Source organism: Saccoglossus kowalevskii, chromosome 13 (genome assembly GCF_978046115.1).
Source record: "Saccoglossus kowalevskii chromosome 13, keSacKowa6.1, whole genome shotgun sequence".
Lineage (NCBI taxonomy): Eukaryota > Metazoa > Hemichordata > Enteropneusta > Harrimaniidae > Saccoglossus > Saccoglossus kowalevskii.
In genome coordinates, this window is record NC_140653.1 from 31,172,446 (window position 1) to 31,197,465 (window position 25,020).

The 25,020-nt window shown below is 39.6% G+C and overlaps 1 protein-coding gene across 2 annotated transcripts; it reads right to left on the reverse strand.

Moving 5' to 3' along the window:
* Nucleotides 1-175: 175 nt before the first annotated feature.
* On the reverse strand, nucleotides 176-23,270 carry LOC100370886 (threonine--tRNA ligase 1, cytoplasmic-like). Of its 2 annotated transcripts, none has more exons than XM_085507213.1 (18): nucleotides 23,180-23,270; nucleotides 18,562-18,666; nucleotides 18,355-18,436; nucleotides 17,709-17,808; nucleotides 17,204-17,449; nucleotides 16,217-16,334; nucleotides 15,539-15,603; nucleotides 13,979-14,057; nucleotides 13,524-13,769; nucleotides 13,324-13,419; nucleotides 13,152-13,222; nucleotides 12,391-12,553; nucleotides 11,611-11,748; nucleotides 5,056-5,133; nucleotides 4,640-4,740; nucleotides 3,951-4,052; nucleotides 2,081-2,268; nucleotides 176-1,640 (listed from the first exon to the last, which is right to left on the reverse strand). In XM_085507213.1, the coding sequence occupies exons 1-18, from the start codon at nucleotides 23,234-23,236 to the stop codon at nucleotides 1,492-1,494; spliced, it is 2,184 nt and encodes a 727-aa protein (XP_085363339.1). In that variant the 5' UTR covers nucleotides 23,237-23,270; the 3' UTR covers nucleotides 176-1,491. The 2 variants fall into 2 exon arrangements, with proteins under 2 accessions (XP_085363339.1, XP_085363338.1); XM_085507212.1 differs by having other exon boundaries at nucleotides 23,050-23,209.
* Nucleotides 23,271-25,020: the final 1,750 nt, after the last annotated feature.

The following is a 25,020-nucleotide window of genomic DNA, read 5'->3' on the forward strand; positions in this document are numbered from 1 at the left end:
ATCTTATAAATCTGGTATCAAATGAAAAGGATAAATTTGACTTGTGGTAAAAATTATGCCTGCAGTATTTGGTCTCCATACACATTGAGATGGTGTTTGACTGGTTACACCAGTTTGTCACATGTGGAGCATGGGAGATATGAAGAAAAAACAACCGAATTGACAAAATAACATCTTGAGTTGAAGTTGTAAGTTTATTAATATTGTGAGACGATTTACAGAAATATGAAATAATGTATCATTGTGACACTACTGTAAAAACTTGTTTTGGCGAGAGAACAATTTTAGAATTCAAGAGATTTATTTTCACAAAATTTGTTTTTCCCTAGATGCCATCTAGAATACAGAACAGTTCATTGTCAATGCGTGTCAAGTTCAAATCCAAATGCTAAGTTGATGCTACCCGAATCTTGTGTTACATCAGGTCTAAATCATTGTGATATTAATGTAGATAGTTTTGATCCTTAACATTCATCACTAAAAAAAAATTTTCTTTCTTAGGACATGTCCTTCTCATAGCTATTCAGTAACTGTGTCTATCTTCAGAATTACTTGGCACTGCTGTTTTCCTCATTCCGAAATTTATAAATTATCCATACAATAATGTATTTGTGTTCCCGATTGGCCAATTTTGTAGATTTGCAGTTATTGAAATTAATGATTTCTACAATTTCCATGCAACTCCAGTGGAATTTTTATGACCAAATATCAATGGAGTGCAATCCTGTTTTGCTACATGTGCCACAGTACATAGTATAAGCTATAAGTCGATAGCAGATAAAGATTGTTTCAATATTTTTGACTGAATTTGATATTTCCACATAAATATATTTGGAAGTGGGTAATTTATTTGTTCATAAATTTATTTTTTGATTTACTTGAGTGTGTGAAAAATGTACAAATGTAACTAAAATGTTGCACACAATTTATAGATCACCAACGGCCATTATTTTTACTAAAAGAACAAACTTGTGGGGCTAAAATCAAGTTTCTAATGGTCTTGAAAATAAATTACAACACAAGTTTTAAATTTACATGCACTAAACACTATTATGGGATGGAATCGAGAGTAAACCATTTTGTATGCGAAGTCTGACTGAATAAGAGAGTCGAATGATCATAATCTAACACTTATAGAATCTACTGTTTACAAATGGTTCAAAATATAAGGTCCAAAATGGTTTAAGCTTGCATTATCAAATGTACATACTGTTAAATGAAAAAGTTGCTGAAAAGATAACTTGTTAGACGACTCTGCTGTTCCAATCTAATATGAACATGATTTCAGAGTAGTCATTTGAGGGTGCTATAACAATTATAGGATCAAGTAGTGTAGGTTACTTTAATTCTAGCTGCCATTTTTTGTTGCATTATTGTGAAAGACAATTCCTTCGACTGCATAAGAAAATTGTAATTTTGTACAGATTGATCTACAGAAAGACATGAATGGTTTTGTAGATGCATTATGTGAAATGGCAACAACTTGAGGTTTTAAAAACTTTCTTCACTGTCTAACTGCTTGTTGTCACGTAAATGATGGAAACGGTCGATAATTGCAGATACTGAGTGTTCACCATGCACTTTGTTGTCTCTAGTACGTACATTGACAGTTTTATTGGTCTTTTCTTTCTCACCAACAACTGGAGAGTAAAAAAAAAGCAATTAGGAAATACATGAATAAATTATTATAATACAATTATTCACTCAACACATCGCTGTCTGACACACATAGACACACACATAGACTGTTCAGGATTAATAGTTATGGGTGTGTTCATTTGGGAAATGACACTATTTATTCCCGAGAGCTATGCAATTTCTCTCAAAGTTCAGGATACAGGAATAAATTTACATCTCAAAAAATGTGTGAAAACAAAGTTGTGTAATTGTAATTCAATGAAACTTGGATGGTGTTTATCCCATGAATAGTAGCATGCTGCATTTGTTATGAGAAGGAAGGCATGCATAGATTGAAACTCTGCAACTATTATCAATTTGAATATCAGTCACAACATATCAAACATTGTCATATTAGCCTTCTACATGACACAAGGAAATCACAAAGAATCAGAAAACTTACCAAGAATGAAGTTGTACTGTGCCAATTGTGCATTGCGTATTTTTTTATTCATCGTATCACCCGGATCAACATCTACATCACACAAAAAGCCAGCTTTGTAAATTTCATCTTTAACCTCCTCTGCAAAGTCATGCACAGTGGGCCCCACAGGGACCACCATGGCTTGACGTGGAGACAGCCAAAATGGCCTGCAATAACACAAAAGTAAATAGAGTAAACATGTAGAAAACAAAATACATCATATTACAAAGAGAAAGTACTCTGGTTATGATTTGATATATTTTATTTGAAAAATTTTGAAAAATGTCATGAAGAATCCTGTCAGTCAAGATGTCTTGATTTACAGAATTTAATAACTACCAGCCTGATTGTCTAAAAAGCAGTCAATAATATTATTTTTTTTACCAAAAATGACAAAAATATTTGCTACAAATTAAGAATTGGAGTTACCATCTTAAAAATTAACAAATCTGACAGAAGTTATACCAAGTATTAAAACAATTGGACTGGTAATTTTCAAGAAGTCATTGAAAATAGCATTTTTTACTAAAAATGACAAAAATATTCAATTAATTGAGAATTGAAATTATCATCACCAAAAGAAAAAATCTGATATCAGGTGCCAAAGCAAGTCAACAAATATGACAAAAATACAAATGACAGGCAATCTGTCATACAAGATCTGCATAAAGTGGCACTAAAGATGTACAAATGTTTTTATTTTTAAATATATACCGGATTCTGCCGTAAATTCGCCCATCCGAAAAATCGCCCTGGGCGGTTTCACGGCTGGTGGGCCCTTATTTGCGGTTCAAATTTTCAAAAAAATTATCATCAAATATTTTTAGGGGGCTTATATTTTCATTGAAAAATCCACCTACGCCGACTTTCAACACCGGCAGTTGGACCACCCAAAACGAAAGAAACTAAAATTGTATACATTTTTTTCTAGCTGGATTAATAAGTATTTATTAGTAACGAAAGTATATTCTAAAAGAAGTTTCAAAAAACAACGAACACAACTGCATTGCTTAGTAGCGAATGATCGTGGTAGCGCAATCCGGTCATGCTGCGTTTTACAATTGTTGATTATTACCTAGTAATGATTATAATAACGTGCAAAAAATAAATCCGTTGAATTGTTATGAAATGCAAATAAATTTCAACTTATTTCATCGTAAGCGAATGATTCCGATCGCATTTTCAACGCTCGATGCTGTAGAAATGAATATCCGCCATGTTTGACCTGACCTGACAGGTCAAATCGATAATTAACCAATGAAAACGATGGATGATGCCAACGTGTTCAAATTACCATTAAACATTTAAATATGTTAATGTTATTGAACCCAGCATGGAAGAGATTTGCCGATGTTGTTGTACGATCTTTTGGCTTGGATTTTGGCAAAGCGGCATGATTTGTTTTTAAATAAAAAAAATAGTTGTTTTCAAAAGATAAACTGAGCATTTGAAGAATAATTTAACATTATTTACAGCGATAACTCATTGTCGAAACGAAGCTAACCCATTCACGCAAGTCGCATCAATACTCTTGAATAGACGTCAATGACTACGGCGAAACTTTTAGGCATCAGAAAAGATTAAAATAACGCCTTAAAAAACTGCCGAAAAATCGCCCTGGGCGGTTTCTTGGTCCCAATTTTTTTTTTTTAAACCGGAACTGCCGTTTAACGGCCCTGGGCGAATTTACGGCAGAATCCGGTATTATTCCATGATTGAAACATCTTCCTATCCAGGATACAGTATTTACATTCTATAAATCTGGTAATTCGATCAAAATGACTTTCTGTATATTTGTTTAGTATACCTTGTGCCTTTCAATAATTGAACTGAGAATTCAGTCACTCACCATTTACCGCCATAACTTTCAGTCAATATAGCTATCATCCTTTCCACTGAACCAAGAATTGCACGATGAATGATAACAGGACGTTTTTCAGTGCCATCAGGGCTGTTAATACAATGTAAAAAAAAAAATGATAATTTTATTTTAAAAGCAAAATTTGAATGTTCAACATACAGAGAGCTGTAATTAAAACAAAATACTATGCCTAACTAAGCACTGACATTATCTGGACTACTCAAATGCAGGCATGGTGAGGTTTACTGTGGTTTTTCATTCTGTGAAAAGCACCATTTGCGGTACTGCAAATAATGCTTAATTTCTTGGAAATACAACCACCAAGTAAGAAGCCAAAAGTTGAATCAAATATACCGATAACCAGCAAAGAGTATGACACATATAAGCAGGCCGAGGGATTTTCCATGGATTATAACCAATCGCCAGTCTTAGGTAATTTACTGTAAATTCTCTTGCTGTCAATCATCAAGCGTAGTGTCACCAACAGAGTTCGTGGGAATTTCTTTCACTCATTGAAATATCACTGTCGGTTGGTTTCAGTCATCGAACTGTGACCATTGACCAGTTGCTATCAGTCATTGGGAAAATGACTGTCAGCCACCTAGGCTGTGGCTGGTTGTCTGTCATTGAATGCACTCTTAGACAAAAGCAAGACAAATGTAAAGACATTTCCTTACCTGACATATTTGAGGTTAAAGCGTTCTGGCAGCTGGAAATCTAGCTGAATAGTGGCACACTGGTGAGCACGTCGTAAGGCATCAGTGATAGTGATATCAATCTACATGGGGAAACAATATCACCACCCCTAGGTTATTAAAACTTGTCAATATTTATTTTCATAAATACATTGACCATGTACCATAAATTGCATGTGATAAAACCAAGTGATGTTTCACCATTGGAAATTTGAAATTTTGATGTCATAAGCTGACAATCTAATTTCACTTCAAGGTTGCTTAAACATTTGTCACATTTTTTTGGATGAGACTGATTATTGATGAAAGTGAGAAAATCTTAAATCCTGCAAAAGCTTATAGCGGAGTGTTAAAATGCATCAAAATAATACTAGGTTTATAACAAAAGAATTCCTCACCTTTGGTCCATAAAAAGCACCGTCTCCTGGATTCAGTTTCCATGGCATTCCAAACTCATCCAAACTCTGGGATAATTGCTGTAAACAAGACACAGTATTCATTTAGCAATTGTAAACAAAACAGTAACCATTCAGTTATTTTGAATCAGAACCTGACCCTGCTCAATAGATTGGGTGTCTCTTAGGTAGTAGTTGATGAAGACGTTCTGCGTTCTCCAGAAGCCTGCCCTCAGAATGTGTTCGAGGGGGGCGCCTGACGCTAGCGCTAGTGAGTTAGCAATCGCACGGACCTCATGTGCTCGTACTTGGTGTCTCTGCAAGGTCTGTGTTGAGGAGGATAGTGTATTATAGACCTCCAGTACAGTTGCAGTAATCCACCTGGAGATGGAAGTCGGGGAAGCCGGCTTATCCTGTTTGCCAGGGCCGTAACACAAAAACATGTGTTTGGTTCCCCGTCTGGAAAACCTGGTACGGTTCTCGTAGCAACTCAGCGCTCGGACCGGGCAGAGAAGTAATTCCTCCTGATCTTCCGGACTGACAACATTTGACAGCCGGGGGATGACGATCGGTTGAGGATCGTGTCCTGGGATTTGGTTCTTGGCGAGAAACCCGATTCGTGTCTTTAGTACAACTTGATCGTCCATAAAGGCGGCACAACCGTCTGCGAAGGACAGTGCGCCTAGCTCTGACCAGCGCCTACCTGAGGCGAGGGCCAGTAGGAAGACTATTTTCCACGTCAAAAATTTGAGTGGTGCTGATCGGAGAGGCTCAAAGGGTGGCCTGCTTAGAGCGGACAACATAGCCGACAAGTCCCAATTGGGTGGTTCCCTTGTATGGGGTCTCAGCGTCTGGAAAGCAGTAAATAGTCTCCTAATAATAGGACAATCGGCTAGTCTTGTTCCCGTACGTTTGAATGGAGGGGGACAAGGCCGACCTGTAGCCAACGATCGCTGCGTAGGACAAACCCACTTCGTCAAACAGGTGGACGAAGGAGCCTGCTACCTGGCCAATAGAGGGATGGTATCGATCAATCTCCCTTCCGCTACACTAACCAGTGTATGCTCGCAGTCTAGAAATGTAGGCCGCGTTGGTGGAATCCCTGTTCGGCCTGGCCAGGACGTTGGCAGCCCGCTCAGATAAGGCTATCGTATGTGCGGGTCTACTGAGAGCCTCTATGCGTGTAAGTGATACCTGCTGGGCTCGTTGGTAGTGCGCCGTCTGGTTGGGACGGCAGGTCCGGTAAGTCCGGAAGCACTGCTGGTGTTTCGACTATCGTTTCCGACAGAAGTAGAAACTAGGCCTTACTTGGCCAATTGGGTGCGACCAATGATAATATGCAGGTGTGCATCTGTCGAAGTTTTCTCCGGTGCCCGGTGAACTAGCGGGAAGGGAGGAAAGGCGTACACAACTAAGTGGGTCCGCGGGGTAGCAAAGCGACCCTGGCCCAGGCTCCTGGAGTCAGCAGGAGTGTTACGTACGTCGGGAGCTTGGTGTCCCGGGGTGCGGCAAACCGGTCTAACCTTGGACCGTCCACAGCCGAAACAGCCTGGAGGCTACCCACTGGGGTATCAGCCACTCCGTGTTCTGGAGACGGTGCCGCCCTGAAAGGGCGTCGCCAGACTGTTCCTCACCCCTGGAAGGTGGTGTGCGGTTAGCTCCACATTGTATTACAGGCACCAAAGGAGGATTTGCTCCACTAGGACTGACAACGATGGGGAAGGCTTCCCCCCCTCCTTCTTGAAGGAGACCACCGCTGCGTTGCCTGTGCGGAGCAGGACTCTGTGGTCTCGAACTACGGGTAGAAAGCGTGGTAGTGCTAAGTAGACTGCTCTCAGTTCGAGCCGGTTGATATGGTAGTCCCGAAACTAATGCGGGGGCCATATCCTTGGGCTTGTTGGTCCAATAGATGCGCTCCCCAACCCTGGGGGGAGGCATCTGTTACCAGAGTCATACCTGCGGCGAGCGGGTCCAAGGAGCCCCCCTGTCCGAGGTTGGCCAGTGACGACCACCAGGGCAGGGCTTCCTTCACTTGGTCCGAGAACGAAACCCGCCTATCTAGTTCCCATAGGAGAGCTCGGCGTTATAACAAGCGTTATACCGGGCGGCTGCGTAGTGCGGCCTGGGGAACGACCCTTTGAACTGAGGTCATCATTCCGATGATCCGCATTAGTTCTTGGAGGGACACTGAGGGAACGCTGACTAGGCATTCGGCTAGGCTGCTTAGCGCTAAGCAACACGCTTGATAAGCCAAGCTTACCTCTGTGTCAAAACTCCATGCCCAGGGACACCAACTGCGTGTTGGGTCGAGGTGGGACTTGTTGATTTACTAACGAGCCCAACTGGTGAAGTAAATCCTGTGTTAGCCTGACGTGTTTGGCTATTAATCCCTTGCCCGGGTTGTAACCAGTAATTGTAATTCAAATACTTGGCCCAGCTGGGCAATTCAAAGGAGATGGCAACTCGCTGGGTGCATCGGTATGTGCGGGTAGGCCCAGCTTAAGTCTAGTGGGGCTAGCCAGTCGAAACGGTGGATGGAGAGGAGAACCCTGAATGGTGCCTCCATGTCGAACCGATCGAGGAGCACGTACTGATTCAGTCTGCCTAGGTCCAGAACTGGACGCCCGCCACTTGTAGATTTGGCACTACGAGCACATTTGGGTAAAGCCTGGACTTAGTTCCGGCTGATGTACCCTGTGTATGGCGCCTTTTCCCAGCAAACTGCTACTTCCTGTCTGATTGAGTCCCCTGGCAGTGCCCAGCAGGGGAGACACTGACGGGGGGAAATGCAGATTTCAGCGGTATCCCGTAACAGGATGTCACCACCTGGAAAGGTCCAGGGATCGGTCACCCGCTGTCTCCAAACCGGACTACACCGGCGCAATCTGTGTATGACAGGGATATGTGGCCATGTGTTCGACAGTTGCGAGGGAGGGTGCTCCCTTCCCCCATGAGGTGAGTTCCCCAAGGCCTGAAGTAGTCACTAAGTTGTGACCTGGCCACTCGCCGAACACATGCCTGTCCCCCCCGGTTGCAGAGGTGAGCGTCAAACACGCTTCCCCCGCTGCCGGGTAGACGTCCGCCCAGAGAGGGTGAGGAGCCACCACCTGGCTCTTTCCTCCCTGGGGGCGCGCCACTACTCTTCCCTCCCATGGAAGGGTATGAGCGATTGCCTCCTGGCTGACTATGGCTAGCGGACGACGCCCTAGGGCGTTGTGTTTTCTGTGCTTGGGGTGCCCTCCGCTTGCCCTTGACAGGGCCAACTGGCTAGCGGATTCGATCTGAACCCTCTGGTTCATTGCACTCCGAAGCTCCGAGACTGTACCCACCATTCCCTGAACAAAGAGGGTGGAGGATGTCCAGTATGCGTCACTGAGGTGGGGACGTACCCCGACTCAGCTTGTCGGCGAAAACACGTGCGTCTAAGGCCGCGTCTCGTAGCACAGTAGTGGCCCGGCCAAGAGAGCCAGGTGACACTAGGGGGTGTCGCATGTAGATGTGCGGTGGCCCACCAGTAAAAATGTCGCCTGGTCTAGGAGGCTGGTGCGTTCTGCCTCCAAGGTCTCCAGAGTCCTGGGCACGCACAATAATGCGCTCAAGCAACTCTGCCCTCAGGGCTGGATGGGTCGTCTTCAATTGGCAAGGACACCCATGGAACGCGGCTGTCCCCCTTTGCCCGGTTTGCCAAATTCGTGGTACCGGGGTCTGGGGAAGGAGCCTTGGAATCCGGTTGGGGGCGTTTTGGTCTCATCCCACGCTATGGGGTCTGATCCCGAAACCACACTGACCGGGTAGCGTTTGGTCCAGCGGGAAGTGTTGCCTAATGTTATCCCCACCCGGGGGCCTTAAGCATTACATCCTCCGCGGCTGACCAACGCCGCCCATCAACACCGTTTGCGTGCTCTGCGCCCCACTCCGCACTCAGACGGACAGGGGGAGACGTGCCAACGGGGTTGCTTTGGATCCCGACGCCCGTGATCCCATAAGCGTTGAAGCAACCTTAGGTGGTCGCCTTAGGATCAAGGGTGGGGGTATCTACATCGTATCACTGGGATCGATGATACTCCGCATCACCCCAAAAGCGTGGCTCACCGAGTCATACAGATGGAAGACTCTGAGGGACCGCCCGGAGTACCGGCTGTATCCGACGCGAGCGAACTGCGTCCTGTTTCACTTTAAATATGTGAGAGGGAGCGTGTTCGACTGTGCGTCTCATGACAGGGTCGGTTCCCTCTGGGGACGCCCGTGGGTCGGTAAGAAGGGAGTCAAAACCCACAGCGGAGACAAGGGTAAATTCGTTACCGTTGTACCGTTACCGCGTGACGAACCCTAGCTGGCTGAAAGTAGGGGGGGTCAACGTGTGCCCTGCCCTGAAAGCCCTGCCCAGAGATCGGAGGCTTGGCTGCCAGCACCCCGTTGGCATTCAGTGCCCGAGGCTCCAGAGGAGGCCCGGTGCAATTAGCCTGAGCCTCGGCCTCCCCCCCAAAATAGTGGGAGAGCCGCGGCTGGGAACGGGGGTTACCCGGAAGAGACGTGTTTGAATGCAAACATGCTTTCGTGTTTCTTCCTGCTTGCCCACCGAAGGGACACAGTGGAGACAGCTCGCTCCGACTGCGTCTGATCTACCCGGCCTGCCAGGGACGCAATTGCCCCGACAGTCCTTCGACCAAAGCCCTCAACTCGGAGGCAAACCCGGCGCCGTGCGAGGAAGGGTCCACAAAGGGACCCGCAACGGGCCCCATAGGAGGAAAGCCTCCAGGGGCACAGCCTCGCTGCAGTCGGTAAAATCGGGTAAACCACCGCCTGAAAAAAACAGACTGTGAGGATGCCCTCCGATCAGTGGGGGAGACCGAGAAAAATATCGGTACCTCCACCATCGGGCCTCTTACTCGACGTCCCGGTACACGAAGCCCGGTAGCCGAGTGTGAGGACTTTCCACTCATGCAAAACACGCAACTCACTTTAACCGATTTGTTTACTGGACGCGCGACCTTGCTGTGACGAGGTCAGTCTCAGCGATTTTGATGGCTCTGAAAGAAAATCTCAGGCCTCAGAACTCCAGTGAAAAAACACACACCTTCACGCAAAAAAACCCGAACCCCGCACGCAGCTACGACAAAGTATCTCGGATGCGGGTTCTATGCTGGTAAATTCTGAATATAACCACTGCACGGTCGACTCGAAACACGAGGAGACTGGAAAGAAAACGGCAGCGAGCCCTGGTGCTGTCATTACATCTATATATTGCTAAATACATTGTAAATAAAAGACGACATGCATGAGGGAAACGAATTACAGTTGTAAAAGGTGCCGCCATGAAACCAACATGTGGTTACGTAGTGGCGCCGGGTTTTAATTTCTTTGTTGTGGAAAAGCATAACACACAAAGGGGAAAACGACACGAGGGTAAAAAGACAAGAAAAACTTATCCTACCAGCTAGAATGTCAGATGCCGCGGCTGCGGCGACGACCCACGCTAGAAACCCGGACAGGAAAAAGCAACAGAGCCAGGCAGAGCCGCTCAGAATCATTCCCCGACGAGGCGGAGAAAAATGAAGAGTGATTGACGGCTACCTATGGCGCTGCCATGTGGCCTCGGTCATGTGGGTTCGTGACGTAAGGGGTAAAAGAATCTTGAGGTCATGGGGCTTCCCCTGACCTAGATTCTATCTCTCCGTCACTGGCAGAATCGCTGATTAATGCCTACAGTTCAAAATAGTCATTTTGACTGACCGGAGTCTATGGTGGGTAATTGAACGTAGTGAATTGAAATCTGCCAATACACAACCAAGATCTGGTTCTGGAATAACAGAAATGCATGATTTTAATGAAATTTAGCATTAAAATTGTAGGCGTTCAGCCATCTTGAATCAAATGACAAAACGAATGCATTTGCATATGTATGATGTATTATGTATGCGCAAAGTTCGATATGAACAGGAAAGACATGTCAGAAATATTGCCCATTTGCTGTTTTGAATCCAATCTGCAAAACAAAGTGACATGCATCATGGTCGGGACAAAGTTTGAATAAAAACCACACATGTCTGACTGAGATCTGATTTTGGAATGACAGAAATACTTAATTTTGATGAACGTTTAACATTAGAATGACCTCCATTCAGTCATCTTGAATCAAATCCCAAAAAGAATGCACAGGCTTATGTGTTACAAGATGCATGATGGGTGTGTAAAGTTTGAATGAGATTGGCCCCATGCACACATAGCGGTCCATTTTTGGACTTCATTCACAAAGACTAATCAGCATATGCTACAATGATCAAACATAACAGTATCATAGTCACGAGATTGTGTTTTTTGCTAATAATAGCTTTGTTGTGTTTTTGGACAGTTTGCACAATCGGACCAAAACGCATTTATTTATGCAATAAATGACCACAGTAAACAAGATTCATATAGTTACAAAAAATCTGTTTGTGCTGAAGTTAGCGCTCTATTCATATTCTGTCAAGTAGGATTTGAATTCACAGATTAATAATTCATATCCGTTCCTTTGTATTCATTTATATTATATTGATTTCTTTGATTGATTGATACCTTTTCAGCGTTATCCCAGACTGAAATTTCACCAAGGAATTTTTCAGGTCTTGTAGACAACACAAGGGTGAAAGTAAAACCAAAGGTGTCGTAAACACTTTTCAAGAAATTCAAACAGCCTTTCATTTCATCAACAATCTGCAAAGACAAAATAAAAGAATATCATGTAGAATACAGAACACCCTAGGGCACTAATTAGTTTATATAAAATTGCAATATCAAATATATCTCAAGAAAAACATGAACAGCTGTTCTCTGACAGCATCCAGGCATTTTCACTGCCTGGCAACCATCACCAGTGAAAACAAAAGACGAGAATTCTCAGGAAACGGTACTTCAGAATAGTTGTTGAGACTCTCCTGAACAGTATAAGAAGATTACCCCTACATGTGCAACATATATGAATTTGGTTGTTCAGGATTACGTCAAAGTTTATTTTGTGGTGTTTCCTCGACTTTAGCTGTTTGCACCTGTGTCTCGACCGGCGTTCCACAGCAGTTTGCGCATAGCTCATAGAAATACGCCAACGCAACATAGAACGTTCTGTCATGTAGCTCCACCCCAAGAATACTGTAAATTTCTTTCATTTAAGAGAGATAAATGAATGCAACTAAATTGTGTATATTCAGGGTGTAGACAGCATATTTTATTAATAAATTAGCGGCACACCGTAATGGCTACCAACCGATGACAATCCTATCATACATTATCCAATTTTAGTTCCAAACGTTATCAACAATATTGTGTTATTGCCATGGATTACTATAGCAATGAACATACCTGTTCAGACATACAGAATATATGGGCGTCATCCTGTTGAAATCGACGAACTCTTACAAGACCAGTCAGTGCTCCCGACAACTCATTACGATGCAAAACACCAAAATCAGCCATACGATATGGTAATTCTCGCCATGATCGAGGTCTGGTGTCAAATATTAAACTACAGGATTGGAAGAAATGAGAGCATTTCATGACAGTTACACGTAATGGAGAGAAAGAACAAACACAACTAACATGACTTTGGTTCAATACAGTACTCGTCTGACTTAAGCACCCATGCTCAACTTCTGTTTAGTCATAAAACCTGGTCTTTGATCATTGTTTGATTTTTTCAAATATCCATAATAAAATTCATATATAATACAGTGTGGATATCATCTGCCGTGATTATGTTGTGAATCAATAGATTGTGTGTAAACAACGCTTTGTGTTGAAATTTGAAATTTGATTTAATAAACATAATGACGTGCATCAAGGTCAAATAATTAGCAATGTATGTACCATGTGTGTAACGAAAACCATCTGTACTGTACACAAAAATGATCTGGTTCTAGAATGGCAGAAAATGACTGCCATTTGTCCGTTTTGAATGTGATTGGCCCAGGCATGACCAAGATAAAGGTGTGAACAGACAGACACAGAGGAACACAAGCATGCAAAACATCAATCTAAGTCTTTGTTTTCAGAGGCAATCCAAGCATAACTAGAGTCAGCAATGTGAGTACACAATCGGAGTGTGGAGATTGAGCGTGACGTACCAGTGACCTGGACAGTTCATCGGCTTCAAAGCAAACTTTTCTTTCTCAGATTCAAATGAAAACATGTTTTCCTACAAATACAAGAATCCGTGTAATTTAGTTTAGTTTACAGGATAACAAAAGACTAACTACAATGAATTAGACTATATGATTAAAAGTGAATTCCACTCACAGCATAATGTTGCCAGTGTCCTGAAGTCTCCCACAGCTTACTATTATAGATGTTTGGGGATACCACCTCCTGGAATCCACGAGTCCTGTACTCACTCTGAAAAACAAACAAATTAAAATATTAATATTTACTTAAATTATTTTAGTATTATTTCATAAATACACAAAATAGTTAATTAATATGCAAAGATTTTGACTCACTTTGATGTAATTGATAAGTGTGTTGTAGATATGAGCTCCTTTGGGATGAAAAAAACAGCTGCCTGGACTGAGTTCATGAAAGAAGTACAATTCCTGGTCACGTCCAATCTTCCGGTGGTCTCTCTTAGCTGCCTCCTCCTGGAAATGCTTCCATTCCTTCAGCTGTTTAGTATCAGGGAAAGAGATTCCATATATTCTTTGAAGGGATTCAGCATCTGCCTTGCCTTCCCAATAAGTTGCAGAGTTCTGAAAAGATGAAAACTAGTATTTAGCTTGATAATTATGATTTTAGTTTTGGGTTGGGTTTTAGTATTTGTCAAACCTACAGGCTTTTAGTCAACCATACATGCTTTGATTCAATCATACATGCTTTGACTGAATCCTACATGCTTTGACCCAACACTTCAGTCCAGACCTACATGTGCCTTGACCCAACTCTATACATTTTAACTCACCTTGACAACCTCCAATGCCTTGACTTTCCCAGTATGCCTTACATGGGGACCACGACACAGATCTATGAGCGGCCCACACCTTGTCCAGACAAAAACAACAAGTAAATCTTATTAACAAAGTGATAGTAGGTCATAGTTCAGATAATTAATATTTGGACGATTTGCGATGAAATTACACAATCTGGGACCAGCGCATACTTAATGTCATGCCTTCTATCATACATAATGAAAATCATAATTCACATAAACATGATATTTTATAGACTTGCATACAGTCTCTTGTTTATTTTTTCAATAAAATAAAATATCATGGGAGTGTGTAAATGGCGAAAGCCAGGTTACTGTGAAATAAACAAGGGACTTGTGACGCTTGTAGAAACGCTCTCGCTACACTGAAGATGATTCTCACTGGTCTGGGTTCAGTGCGTGATGCAATGATTGATTTGGTCATTAATATTCCACCAATCAGCGTTGAGGTCAAAATTGAAGATAGATTCGTCTCAATAGTTTATTAGAAACCGTGCTGAAACTTAAATTTCGCAAGCTTGCATTTCACATTATTCTTTGAGATTTGTTTATGATGACATTGCAAGACTACTAGGATACTACTGGTCTATACATTGCTTTGAAAATACCAAGAGGTCGTTGATGTGAACATCTCTGGTTGCGATGTTTGTGTGAGTGTTTTGTCAGTACTGGACTGGCAACTCATTTTCTTGAAAGACAAGTCTTCTGGCCAGCTTTAAACAGGGTTATCCGATCTATCTTTGACCCAACATACAATAAAAATGCATTGCTAAGTTCTCAGTGATACGATAGTTGTGAAGCTTATTTTTTGGCGTGCTAGTGATCACTTGCCATCTTGAAAGAATGTAAAATTATACGTATACAAGCTTCGCCCATCACATTTGTGACATCATCAAAATTCTCATTAATATTATTAGTATGGGTCACAAGTCTCTTGTTTTTTGCAGGAACCCGGCTTTTGCCATGTATACACTTCCATATTTCATTTTATTGAAAAAAACAAAAACTCAAAAACTAACCAAGATACTGTATGTAAGTCTAGATTACAAATCATATTGAAACTTGATACAATCTGGACATTCATATAAATACGCATTGTGGCCAATATCAACATATGTCAGTGATGAATAGACAGCTCACATGATGGCTAGGTGGCTGATTTCGTGGTTCATGTCATTGTTCATTACACTAATGCTGGTTCTGGCAGGTCAGATTTAAAAATAATTTTATCATTTACAATGGAGGCCATTTACAAAATTTGATCAATTTTGGTTTACAAATATTTTACTGTACATTAATGCGCAGTGGTCGTCGCACAGCGCTTGTTCGAATTTCATGTAAATAAACAATGTATTTTACACACGTTGCATATGTCGCTATGAGTCCCATATCGAACAGAACGCGGGGCGACGACTGTCGCCCTTTAACTTTTTAGTTAAGTTCTTCAAGGATACATCTACTAAGCTCTCAATTTATTTTATTATCAATTCTATGAAGTAAGTAAGCCAGTAAAACAATGTCTTGCTATCTTACCTGTACACAGTGGTAGTTGGTGTGGTAACCTTCTCATTCAAGATTCGCACTTTGAATTGATTATACTAGAAAAGATTAAAAAAATAGTAATTTAAAATGTAACTTATCATGTGATACATTTACTACTTTATTGATAAGTTGACATATTTTTTAACACATTCAAAATAACTAAATTATTGTTTTGTAAGAATTTGTGCTTCAAGTCAAACTCAGTATAAAAATGCAAGGAAGCAATAAAGTCAACCGTTCAATTAAGGACATTCCAGGATCACAGTGAAATGCTAGTTAGTGAGATTTTCCATGTGTCAAGTAATTTGCCACATCTCTATAAATTATTTCTGGAAATAAATTGATTGTCAATGGACAATGGCACCATCTTTGTTTGCAGGATTGTAGCAGCATTTTCCTGACTACACATCACTCAATTAACACATAGATATGATGATAGTACTATCTCTTTACCAATTCATTTTTATGCAAGCTGTCTTGAGAAATAAAATACTCTATATTCATTGGTGTTGGAATTCCTTATAATCATATCAAATGAGTATACTTCATTCAACCAATCAAATCTATAGCCATGATATTACTGCATTGTAGCAAGGCATTAGTAGAGTGGTATGCAGTGAGTGGAACATCATATAGATACAAGGCTAGCTATGTCAGGATGTAACTTACCTCAAACATTTTTAACAAATCTTCCTTCTTCATCTCCAATCTCTCGAATGGTTGTTTGTCTTTCTGAATTTTCTTGACAACTTGCATCAGATTAGGAAAGTCATTACTAGAAACTTGTCTAAAATGAAGTCAAAACAATCATAACTGGTGAAAAGATTAATTCCAATAACTTGCATGAATAACAAGTCATTGAAAATGACACAGTCCCCGTTAAATTTTTAAAAGTTCTCTTTGTGCTCGTCATATTAAAGTGAAGAAGTTGTCGCGAGCGTGTCCTTGAAACTTGAGTTCCAAGTGGCGTATACAACAGTTTGTTTATTTACATCAAAACATGTGTTCCTTGTACTAGTAATATGGCCAAAAATAAAAACAGCCGGTATTCGGCCATCTTTGATCTGATTATGAAACACACTGATATGTATGATGTATGTGCCAAATATGAATGAAAATGGTACATAAATTGTGGAAATATAGCAGTAAGGCCAAAAAGTCAGATGGCTGTCAATCGGCCATCCTTGTCCCACATAAAGTACTAGGCACATGCAAAGAATGAACGGAATTGGTCCAAGGGATTCTGAGATATGACTCCGGACGGACGCACAGACGCACGGACGGACGGAGACCGAATTACAAGTCCCCGTTTTCGGACTTCGTCTGAACGGGGACTAATAAAGTACCAATGATTTATACTAATTCTAATACTGTAGAATACTTTATTTCGGCTGGAATTAATTTTCGCTGAAAAGAATTTTTGGTCGTTTTGTATGGAATTTATTTCCACTGATTTTTGACAAGTTGAATGTAAAATACATGACTAGTGAAGCCAATGTTACAACATACATGATTGGTGGAGTCAATGATACAACATACATGATTGGTGGAGTCAATGTTACAACATACATGATTGGTGGAGTCAATGTTACAACATACATGATTGGTGGAGTCAATTTTACAATACAATTGATGAATTATGAAAATTATTCTTACCTTCCTTCCAAATACATGTCATAAAAGAATCCAGTTTCTATTGGTGGACCATAACACAGACATCCACCATAGTGTCGCTCCATAGCTTCTCCCAACATGTGAGCACTGGAGTGCCAGAAAACCTGCTGTCCTTCATCATCATCAAACTTCAGCAATTGTAAAGAACAGTTTTCTTCTAAAGGTCGATCTAAATCCCATAAAACACCATTCACTTTACCAATAACAGTGTTATCAGCAAGGCCTTGACTGAAATAAAAAAAAACATTCACAGGACTGAATACTAAAGTGCGTTCCACTTAGACATTGATGTTTTGTGAATTCAGCCTCGTATTCACACTGACATAAATATATCTAGATTCATATTTAGCGATATACCAGTGGATTTCCATTTTTTTATGATATTCTTTGCAGTTTGATTTCATAATTATTTGAGTCCTAGACTAATGTAATAATTTGTTAATTTACTGCATTCATAACTGGCTGTATTTGAATTATAAAATCTTACCTGATAACTTGTGCTACCATATATGGAGTGGTCAGCCACGCCTGTGCATCTACTTCCTTACCATCAGGTAAGGTTACTTTAATAGGAGTCTTTTCTTTGGCTGAAAAAAGACAAATATTAAGATGGAATTTGATAGTAGATATAAAAGTGTTGCTCCAGAAATTGACCAAATAATGAGGTGAAATCATTCTAATTTTCATAATAAAGAATAAACACATGCAGCGAAGGAAAGATAGGTGATGGTTGTAGGAAGGATATATTAATATGTCGGTAAAAATAAGAAGACAGAAGACGAAATAGAGAAAGAGGAAGAAGATGGAAATCAACAATTATTATGTACATACATAGTACCCTTTTAAATCGGCAAATTACCTCTAACTGAACACATGTGGTCTGAATTCCAAACTTAATTGTCTAAAACCCACACTACAGTCAGTACATCCAGGCTCTTCATAGGGTCAATGACTGATCAAAAGATGCTTTGCAAGGTGACAAAAACAGTGTCAGGTGAAAGACGGTCCAAACATACTTATTCTGACACCATAATTTGCAAACAATTTGATTCAAAGTTTCATATAGTCATAATAAATAATTCAAACAAGGTAAATGATTATATGAGATGACAGACAATAATCAAAATAAATACCTGATATTTCATCATTATACTCAGACTTGAGTTTCTCAAACATTTCAATACGTGACTGTATATAATCAGGCCATGGACTCAACTAAAACAAAACAATTAAAGGTAGACAATTCAAAACAGTCAGGTACAAATGCATGCAATTTTAACAAAATTTCATGAAAATATCTGGATTAACTCGACAGTACCAGTACAACATATTGTACGTACCTCAACTGGGTGTCCAGTCTCACTAGCGCCAGCCTTCTTTTTTTTCTTGTCTTTGGGAGCTTTTTTCACCTGTGGAGTATCACCTACGTTGGTTCCTACTTCCTCCTAATTCAACAAGAAAACAGTGACAGTTATGTCATAAATCATCTTGACATGTGATTCAATCAAAAAAAAAAACTGACTCAGTTTCAAATGGCGGCACTGACAAGGATCAAAATTTCTCAGAAAAAACAGTAGCGTATATAGATGCAACACAACAAACCAATACGATATGTCAAATGAATAAACACAAAACTAATTGCACTGCTCTTACCTGACTCAAAATATCACTCATAATCGCAGACAAATTAGGAATAAAGCTGACAAAGTTCTAAAAATTTAAAGCTGATCATTCCAATTTATACCCAGACAATTATTGACTGTTTTCATGATGTAATCACATCAACACATGTATGGTGCTGATGAAACAAGGCAAGCCATAATTCATACCAGAGGTATATCAGGCTAAGTCAATATTGAAAGTAAAAATCAAAGAAAGCTTAGAAAGAACTCCCATGTGCTGAGAGTATTGGAGACACATTAAATATAATTTGAAATTACTTAGCTGAAAACTAATTATGCAAATCAGAAAATTAACATGAACAGATTTGATTGTAAACTAATGAGGTCTGCGCAATGTAACAAAAACTCTATGTACCAAGTTTAATTGAAATGTGATTAGAACCAACAAATTATGAATTATTATGCTAATTGGGGAAATAATATGAACAGAGTTTTACCCCAAACTAATTAGGTTTGTACATTGTCCTAGAGCATCTTTGTACTAAGTTTCATTAAAATGGAAATTAGTACTTTAGATATCAGTGTGAAAGCTTAAAATTGGTTAATTATGAAAATTGGGTAATTAATATGTACAGATTTTAACCCACAATTATCCAGGTCTGTCTATTGTCCTACAGCATCCATGTATAAACATTCATTGATATGTGATGATTACCGTAAAAACCCGCAAATAAGCGCCACCCTCAATTAAGAGCCACTCAGTGAAAATTTGTTACATTTGACCCTCCATTAAGAGCCACCAAGAGTTGAGTGGTTTTGTCAATAAGAACCCTGAAATAAGCGCCAGCCGCCCGGTTGTTTACAATCAGTCAGACACCGAGCTTGTCATGCCTCACTTCCACCTGCATTGTTTATTGCCCCACAGAAGGTGTGAGACAAATAAAGATTATCCCCATAACTTGCCTGATGTCCTGTGTAATTGAGAACGGAAGAATGATAGACGAAAGAAATGTACTGAGAGCGTGAATGTGATTGTCAACTTGTCCATTTTATATTTCTGACACACAATCGACCAATTCACAAACTATTCAGTAGTAACTACTAGTATGTTTTTTGCCGAAACACCGAAGGACACGTTGAGATATTCATTGTCAATGTTGTCTTTATAACCAAGTAAAGAACGTCACGATTTTAGAACGCCTTTATCGGAAAATCGGAGGTATCGAAAATACATTCTCACAGACGGACCGGAACAGGAAGTCAGCAGAAAACAAAAGATTTTTTCCTTAGCGTGGGGGGAATTTGGTTAGCGTGGGGGAAAACAGAGGTGTTAATCCGGTCCTGGCAACGTTTGAGGGATCGTGACGTAGCTCCGACTGTGAGAATGTAATGATTACGCAGCCCACTCTCGCTGATCGTGATTTTGGGTTATTTTTTGCATTTTATTTGAGACGTTCGTTTTTGGATGATTCGAGACAAAATGTTCAGGGAAGTAACAAAATAACTGGCATTAGTTTGGAGAGGACTCTCTTGCCGAAAATAATCAAAATTGAAGTCGAATGGATTAGTTCCACAAACTTGTGCGATCAACTTGTCTTACAGCAAAGTGAAGTCTACGTGACCCGCCTGACCCAAATATTTAAATTAGCTATTTGTGAGAATTGAAAATAATCTGAACTTGTACCAATCAGAAAATGCCTTGTAACAGGCCTGGGCTTTCGTGAATGATTTCGTCTCTCCGATTGGTCACAGGAAATTATTTTTAATACATGTAATTGTTACTTTCTCGGTATCGTTTCGTATTTGGTTATATAGGGGTGGGGCTATAGTTTGACCCTGTTTGCGTGGACTGTGAAGTACGTGAATATCATTATAAGCTGGCTTGATTATGAAACAGGAAATATAAACCAAAGCTGTACTGTCAGACGTCTAGCGCAATTAAAACAATGCCCAAGTACCCAAGCTGTACAAATCTATAGAAAAACGTGTTTTTATTTATTGTTTTTGCCATAAATACAAGTGATTGGGCATCATTTTTATCATTCGTTCCATGCTTCCTTTGCAAGTATGTCCTCTCCTGTCGCTGCTGATCAGATCAATTCTATCCGAAACTATTTTATATTGTCACCAAATCAACCACCACGCCAGCCACAGCCACGCAAGTTATTCCCAGTTTTCAAGAAAAAAGTTTGCCGTACCAAACTTGGTAAACAATTGTACAAGTGATTTGAGTGTTGGGTCAGACACTGAGAGTGCTACAAAATCCGACTTCAGGCATCGCTACGCATTGTCAGTGAAACGTGACTTCAGGCATTGCTACACATTGTCGATGAAACGTCGAATCGTCGTATTTATTTGACATTTGTTATTCCCATAACAGTATTTTTACAGAATAAATTAATTGCAATGATACATCATTAATAATTACTTGTCTGTTTTGGTTGTGTGTGTGTTTGCCTATCCCCTTCCCTATTTCACAATGAAAAAGTTTGATGACCCTGGTTTAAGAGCCACTGGCTACAGGGTTGTCAACATGTTACCTCAAATAAGCACCACCCAGAAATGAAAGTGTTACAAAGTGGCTCTTATTTGAGGGTTTTTATGGTAGTACCTGAGATATCAGTGTGAAAGTTGGAAATTGGTTAATTATGCAAATTAGGTGATTAATATGCACAAATATTTACCAAAAACTAATTGGGTCTCTGCATAATTTTAGATTCATTGAAATGTGATTAGTACTTTAGATATCAGTAGAAAAGCTGAAAATTAATTATGCAAATTAGGTAATTAATATGCACAATTATTTACCCTGAAACTAATCAGGTCTCTGCATAGTCCTAAAGGATCTATGAACCAAGTTTCATTGAAATGCGATGATTAGTACTTGAGATACCCGTGGAAAAGCTGACAATTAACTAATTATGCAAATTAGGTGATTAATATGCACAAATATTTATCCGAAACAATCAATCTCTGCATAGTCCTTGAGTATGTAAGTACCAAGTTTCATTGAAATGTAATGCTCACTACTTATATCAAAAGCTGAAAATTAATTAATTATGCAAATTAGGTAATTACATGTACTGATATTACCATAAAAACTATCAGGTCTGTGCAGTGTCATATGACATCTATGTACCAAGTTTCATTGAAATGTGATGATTAGTACTTGAGATATCAGTGGAAAAACCGAAAATTTACTAATCATTATGCAAATTAGGTACTTAGTATCCACGGATTATTACCAAAAACTAATCAAAACCTAGCATTAGTTCAGAAAATCTATGTACCAAGTTTCATCAAAATCCAATGAGTGGTTGTTTAGATATCAGTGGAACAGTCATGGAACCACTAAAAAATAGCTAATTATCATGCAAATTAGGTAATTAATATGCACGGATTTTTACCAAAAACTAATCAAATCTGCGCATATGTTCAGAGCATCTATGTACCAAGTTTCATCAAAATCCAATGAGTGGTTCTTTAGATATCAGTGGAACAGTCATAGAACAGCTAAAAATTAGCTAATTATCATGCAAATTAGGTAATTAACGAGCATGGATTTTAACCAAAACCTAATCAAAACCTAGCATTAGTTCAGAGCATCTATGTACCAAGTTTCATCAAAATCCAATGAGTGGTTCTTTAGATATCAATGGAACAGTCATAGAACAGCTAAAAATTAGCTAATTATCATGCAAATTAGGTAATTAACGAGCATGGATTTTTACCAAAACCTAATCAAATCTGCGCATTGGCCCAGAGCATCTATGCACCAAGTTTCATCAAAAACCGATGTATGGTTCTTGAGATAGCAGTGGAACAGTCGGACACACATACACACATACACACACACATACACACACATACAGACACACTAACTGCAAAGACTCCCATTTTGTGCTTCGCACATGGGAGTCAAAAAAATCCAAACATTCAATATCTATATTATAAACAGTGGGGATATTAAATACATGTAATCTTGACATACTTTTATTTGGGGGGGGGGGTCTCCATATGTAATAATAAACATACCAGTGCCCCTGACCAATACAATAGGTAGACCTCATTATGCTATTAACATTCGATTATGTAGACCAAAAAAATACAGATAATCAAATGCAAATTAATGAAATGGCCATACTCCCTCCTCCCGTGCGTACTCGACGCAATGTGGTCGAAAATATTTATCATGTGTTCACTAACCGGAACAGTGCTCATAGTTTTGACAATTCTGCCCAGTAGTTTCTTGGATACACGGTAAATGGAAATTCTGGCTAGCATAGAAGACATTGAAAATCTGATAGTGGAAAAATTGAAGGAATTAAGATCGTGCCTTTTTCTTGTCTTGAATTTCCATTTTCTCCATGCTGGCTGCAACTTTTTCCGCCATCTTTATTTCCGTGATAATACCCCTTAACTACGTACGGTTTAATATTAATTATTTAGTTTACGTATCATCTATACAGAACACTCTAATATATATATCCATTTACTACAATAAGTATTATACTATATAAAAATCACAAAATTAGCTTATTTTATTTACTAATGCAAAAGTTTTCAGTAAGATGCATGACTCTTTTTTTCTTTCGACTTAAGGAGTCGAATGACACATGTCATTTTGATGATCGGGTCTGATGCAATCGCGAATATAAAGAGGGCACACAATCACCCGAGGTCGTCTTGGTCGTCTCCACATACTCGTTTTTTATTGTTTTGATTTTATGCGACGTGGAAATATGCCAACTAACAAACAGTGTTATATTTTATTCGAATTTCTGTAAACGAGCTCCCGGGAATATAGAAGTCGGCAAAAAGCGCACCTCCGTCCCAACGCTGGTGGCGCTCGAGAAACATATTTAATGCAAGGCCCAGAAAAAATTAATAACAAAGTTAATAACACAAATTAATAAAATAGTTTTCTTCTAAATGCATCTATTACAGATATGATGAAATTTATGGTCGGGGACATAACAACAGTAAAAAGGTAACAAACTTTGCAGCAGTCAATTGTGTTGAATATAATTGCATCCGAATATCAATAATTCGTTCATTTGTAATGAAAATAAAAGTGGTGTGTTTCCCCCGTGTTTTACTCTCTCCAGACTTGTGTTAGTTGGTTCCTAGTTTATCATATACATTGAATATTTCAAATTTGTAATTGCAAGTCAATTTATTTAGAACGTATTGAAATTATGATGGTATCGAGATATAACATAATCAGCATATTATGAGATGCGATGCTAGGAGATGGTCACATAGCAGTAGTTTAGTATGGACTATAGGTACGACCATGAGGGCGCTGTTCATAATAGGATGCGATGACATCATACGAACAGCGCCCTCATGGTCGTACCTATAGTCCATACTAAACTACTCATAGCCCTTGTACGTAGACTTTCTTCAAGTTTAGAAAAATGCGTTGCACTGTACGTACCGTCAACACTTCCACAATTCATACATAAAAAAACAAACAGACATCAGTGACAGTGACGAGACCTATCACCGACACAATAATATTCAAAAAAAGAAAAGGTAGACAGTTTTAAAAAAAGTAATATTTGCAAATAACAAAAAATATGGCAACTAGTTGTAGTTTAATTTTGTGGCTTTATCTGAAACGTGTCGAGTGTTGCCGCTGTCAGTACCCCCCCCCAAACAGTTCATAGCCATCTGCTGCAAAGTTTGCAATATTTTCTTGGACGTTTCTGCGTTTTGTAGATTATTTAAAGAACATTCAAATTGAGTTTAAACAGGTAATCTTTTTGAGCAAACAAAAATATATCTCGCCGCCGATGAACAAAGTGTTATTTCTGTCTAGCCTTTTAATGGGTTTCAGGCCAATTTATCGGAGAAATATTTTTTTGAAACCTAACCACATTATTATATATGAGAAATACGAGAAATTCGAGCGTTTTGCAAATTAATTCAAGATATTTCATAAATTCTCTGTTGCAGTACGGAATGGGATCTCCTAATGTCAGGCGCAAGCTGAATTCCAAATGATTTCAATATGTTTGTGTGTGTATTTTGTTGTTGATTAAGGGTGTTTACCAAAATATTTACATTATATTAAATTAAAAGTTGTAATAGTAGCACAGTACAAGTACAACGAACCAATACGATATGTCAAATGAATAAATATAAAAATCCTTATCTTACCTCGCTTGAAAT